Source organism: Palaemon carinicauda, chromosome 8 (assembly GCF_036898095.1).
Source record: "Palaemon carinicauda isolate YSFRI2023 chromosome 8, ASM3689809v2, whole genome shotgun sequence".
NCBI classification, from domain to species: domain Eukaryota; kingdom Metazoa; phylum Arthropoda; class Malacostraca; order Decapoda; family Palaemonidae; genus Palaemon; species Palaemon carinicauda.
Window position 1 is genome coordinate 120279251 of NC_090732.1, and position 5000 is coordinate 120284250.

Below are 5000 nucleotides of genomic sequence, written 5' to 3' on the forward strand. Positions count from 1 at the left end.
CATTATCATTATGGGTTATTATTATTTTCATAGATACCGTTATTATTACTGTTGTTACCATTGCAAGCCAAGCTGCTCCCCTAGTTGGAAAAGCAGAATGCTACAAATATAAGGGGCCGGAAAAAAAAAACAGTACAAAATAAAACCAATACAAAGGTAGAGTACACAATATAAAAATTAAAACAAAAATAAATATGGTAAATGATTAAGAAAAGAGAAAAGGTAAAACCAACAAACTAGGATTAAGAATCAAGATTCAGAAGATCATCTCATAATCTGGTCACAGGTGAAAAGAAACATCTGGTAAATTGTGTGGTGTTGAACCTTAAGATAGAAAGGCTAGACATTTGGAATTTGCCGAAAGTCTATTGATATGGGTGGATGGTATAGTCTGCAATGATCAGAATTACGAAATATTTTATAAAGCATGCATAATGAGATGATTGAAAGGTAAAAATTCTCAAATTTTCTTCTAATACCCTGACACGAAAGCCACCTGATGATGATCAAATAGAAAAAATAATGAAAACATGCCAGTAAAATAATAATAAGAAATAAACTTCCTCAGGATGGACGGCTCCCCGAAAAGCTTGAAAGACTTTCTTAATATAGTATACTAATTCTAAGGGTTTAGAAACTGTGGTCCCTAAGGACATTCCCATTATGCTAATACAAGGAATTCAATACAAAGGATAAACCAAAAAGTATAGGCTTCAGGAATACATGAAATACTTAAAATGCTACTAAGACCAAAATATTCTGTATATTCATAAGCCAATAATTATCCTTATCATATATGATTTGCTATAGGAGAATTAACTTTCATGTTTATAATTTCATAGACATGTGTATACAGTCACACCATGTACTACTTTAGGACTTATTTACATGTATCAAATTTTCCATAAATATTCATTACACTACAAACCCATTAATATATTCAGCACAGTAGTACCTCATATGAAAAGTGACTGAGTAAAAGCAAATTTGTATACCAGCATAAGAATTCAAATCGGTTTCAAGAGTATTGTATCGGTTTGCGAGCAAAATCTTCCTTCCGTATACGCATTTTTAGTGGACAAGTAGTTTGAACAAGTCTATCTTGTGATGCAGAATTTCTCTGGTGTAATGAAATAATATCGGCAGGTTTCAAATGTTTTTATGTTCACAAACTAGCCATAGGGAAAGTTACACAATGGTTCTTCTGTTTATAAAGTTATATTAAATTTCCTTTTCTAGCCTGATGGAAACGTTCTTAGGGACTACCCAGTACCTACCCAAAAATAAGTTTACCCTTAATCGAAACCCCCTTTATGTGCAACTGAAGATATAGATCAGATATGATTTCTCTAAATCAAATCTGTAATCAGGAATGACACCTGGAATTCTACACATATTCCATGTATATAAATAAGCATTGTCAATGAAAAGATGATGAAAGCAACCACTGCCCTAGACATGAAAATAATCCTACTTAATAGTTGTGTTAGGATTTAAAATCATTCCCTATAATTTGCAGCAAATGCTAGTTTTAGCTAAATCTCAGTTAAGAGATTCAGCAACCACAAGTCTATGATCAAGAGATGGGATTGGTGTAAATACAACACCATCATCTACACAAGTAAAGACTACTTCAACAATGGTTATACTTGATTAAACTCAAATAATTTATATTTACGAAATGAGCAACACCTTAGCAGAGTGATTTGTGTATCTAAATCTGTCTTGTACATCTTACAATTTGATATAGAATTACTCCATAATTATTACCATATTTTTCTCAAAATCAGAACTTTGTACTTTCATCTTTGTTTTTTTTTTCTGATGTCCAGAATTATACATAATATTAATCTTTTTATTATCAATTAAAATAGTACAGAATTTTCTTTATCATTTCTTTAGACAATAAAAGTATACATTTACCTTTAATTCTTATTTTTCAGCTGATCAACATTACATAAATGTCACTATTTCTAGTTTCCTGTAGACTATAACTATAAGATCTCCTGCTTTTCTTATTTTTACAGATATTACCTACTCTTAATTACCTATGTTTTCATTTTTACTTCATAACCATAATTATCATCTCTATTTTCAATTTTTCCCCCAAATAGAACCTCACACAAATCTCATACTTTATAATTTCCTGCAATTCGTACATGTATACAATCTATTTATTTTTTAAAGTGATCCTAACTATCGTTATTTCTTCCTAATTATCTTTATTTCTTTATGTAGAAAATAGAAGCAGAAGCCGAGAACAACAAGACTAAACTCTTGTTGGAACTTGCTGATAACCTACTTACGAACGCTGTCGAGGAAGAAGGGCTTGTGCGATTTTTTATGCTGAAAGCACTGTCCAAAGCTCTGAAGAGCTACATGGTCCCGATCTTCATGCCAGGCTTTGGGATGAACCCCATCATGTTTGAGATGTACATGAATTTAGTTGGCCAACCTGGATTTGGAAGGAACGGCAGAGGCTATGAAGGAAAAAATGGAGGCAGTTATAATGGAGGCAACTATGGTGGAGGTGGTGGTTATGGCAGAGGTGGTAGTTATGGTGGTGATGGTGGTGGTTATGGTGGTGATGGTGGTGGTTATGGCGGAGGTGGTGGTTATGGCGGAGGTGGTGGTTATGGCGGTGGTGGAGGTGGTGGTTATGGCGGTGGTGGTGGTTATGGCGGTGGTGGTGGTTATGGCGGTGGTGGAGGTGGTGGTTATGGTGGAGGTGGTGGTGCTTATGGTGGAGGTGGTGGTGCTTATGGTGGGGCAGGAGGGTTTGGAGGAAATGATTATGGTGATGGAGACGGTGATGAATTTGGAATGGGCGGCAATGGAGAGGCTTTTTCTGCCCCCTCTGGTTTATTCTCAGGTAACGGGAATTCCAATGATGATGATGATGATGATTTCAACAATTCTAATGATGGTGATGAAGAAGAAATAGACAAAGAGTAAGTAATACCTTTTGTTTCACTTATGAGCAATGCCTCTAGGATTATCATTAGTATAATGATAAAAGTCGATTGGCCATTACAGTTATTTATGAACTTTTGTACTCTCTCCTTCCTCTTCCCGAAGGTTGGAATACCGACTTTTCAATAACCTGCGGTTCTCAGTTTATCCCGTGAGACCAAACTACTTACAAAGATACTCATTATATAGACACATCATATAGACCAACGTTCTCTTTGATTCACACTTCACATCTTTTCATCACTTCTTACTGCACAATGTCATACATTACAAACACTAATTTCAATTTGTCAACTACCATCAGCATCCCACGATCATTTCCATACAGTAGAATTGGTTTAATTCACAGTACTAGGTGATTGCTGGACTTTTAAAAGAAAATACAGCCATCACTGAACTTCCTAAACTGATGGTACTACAGTATACTGGTGTTTTAATGCTTAAAATGAACATGCATATAACATTATACACTATACTGAAATATACCCATAGCAAGACTATTGGTTGATTTGGTTAAATATATTCTTTATTTCTTTTGGCTCTCTAGGGAACAAGAAAATTGCAACACAGTATATTGTAACTTCGGTGGAAATTACATGTGTCTAGACGAAAGCTGGGTATGTGACGAAGTGGTGGACTGCTCAAATGGCAAAGATGAAGAAGACTGCCCATCAGTTTGTAAGTAATGTCCCTGTTGCTATGTCTTGAAATAACAATCGAGTTATGTCAAAAACAAAATGTTAAGACTATTAGCTCCCCATGCTGCAAGATTTATATGACATTACTCAATAATATAGTTGGAAAGCAAGAATACTACTAGACAATAGGGCTCCTTAGGGAAAGAAGGACAATGCAGAAAGAGAATAAAGATAAAGAATGAAAAAAAAAATAATATAAATTCAATCACACAAAATGAAAGGATCAAGTAACATAAAACTATGAAAAAATTACTTTTGTCAAGTCACCCTGTAATATAACATTAGCACCAAGCTTGAGCTTTGTTAGTTCCACCAAATCAACTACAGTATTTATACCCATCTTTACGGGTTTGGCACATGTCTGCCATTCTTGAAAATTGATACATAAATAAAATCAGTTTTATGCCTTTTTACATGACCTTACGTTGATCTCAACGTCGAATCTTTACAATATATATATATATATATATATATATATATACATACATACATATTATGTATATTTATGTACACAATATATATATATATATATATATATATATATATATATATATATATATATTATATATACATACATACATACATACATACATACATACATACATATATATATATATATATATATATATATATATGTGTGTGTATATATATATAATATATATATATATATATATATAAACATATATATATTTATGTATATATATAAATATATATATTATGTGTGTACATATATATATATATATATATATATATATATATATATATATATATATATATATATATATATATATATACATGTGTGTATATATATGTATGTATATATATATATATATATATATATATATATATATATATATATACGTATATATATATATATATATATATATATATATATATATATATATATATACGTATATATATATATATATATATATATATATATATATATATATATGTATGTATAAAGATTCATGAAACCTATTTTGTATTTATAAGTACAGATACCTGTAGATCAAGTATACATAAAAACATGTTCTATAAAATTTAACAGGGTTATACAATACCTTTTCGTCCGTGGGTGTTCATTTCAAAGCAAATTGGGTTTTATTAGAATTCTAACTTATCACTGAAATAATGATTACTATTATTGCCATTACTGTGTTATAATTATTATTCTTATATTCAACTGTAGATTTCCATAAGTACTGGTCAATGTAACAAAGTTCCACCTTAATCCTCAAAGCAAAGTCCATACACTTAAATTTGGAAGCATCTTCCCAGTATCTTATGTCGATAGTAACCTCAGAAAATGTTAATAGTAGGCTTACT

General features: G+C 31.4%; 3 protein-coding genes across 4 annotated transcripts in view; 2 read left to right on the forward strand and 1 right to left on the reverse strand.

The window, feature by feature from the left end:
* Positions 1-2589, forward strand: part of LOC137645425 (uncharacterized) — a gene marked incomplete at its 3' end in the record, with an annotated part of 73562 nt that extends 70973 nt beyond the window's left edge. The window contains exon 12 of the mRNA XM_068378232.1: positions 2239-2589. Within this exon, the coding sequence (XP_068234333.1) occupies positions 2239-2589 (351 nt within the window). The remainder of the gene's footprint in view (positions 1-2238) is intronic.
* The window catches only part of LOC137645862 (ninjurin-1-like), a 157186-nt gene that overhangs the window by 85403 nt on the left and 66783 nt on the right, over positions 1-5000 (reverse strand). The gene's annotated exons all lie outside the window — the stretch shown is intronic.
* The window catches only part of LOC137644961 (uncharacterized), a 15284-nt gene continuing 13061 nt past the window's right edge, over positions 2778-5000 (forward strand). The window contains exons 1-2 of the mRNA XM_068377834.1: positions 2778-2951; positions 3521-3651. Of these exons, the coding sequence (XP_068233935.1) occupies positions 2824-2951; positions 3521-3651 (259 nt within the window). The 5' untranslated portion in view covers positions 2778-2823. The remainder of the gene's footprint in view (positions 2952-3520; positions 3652-5000) is intronic.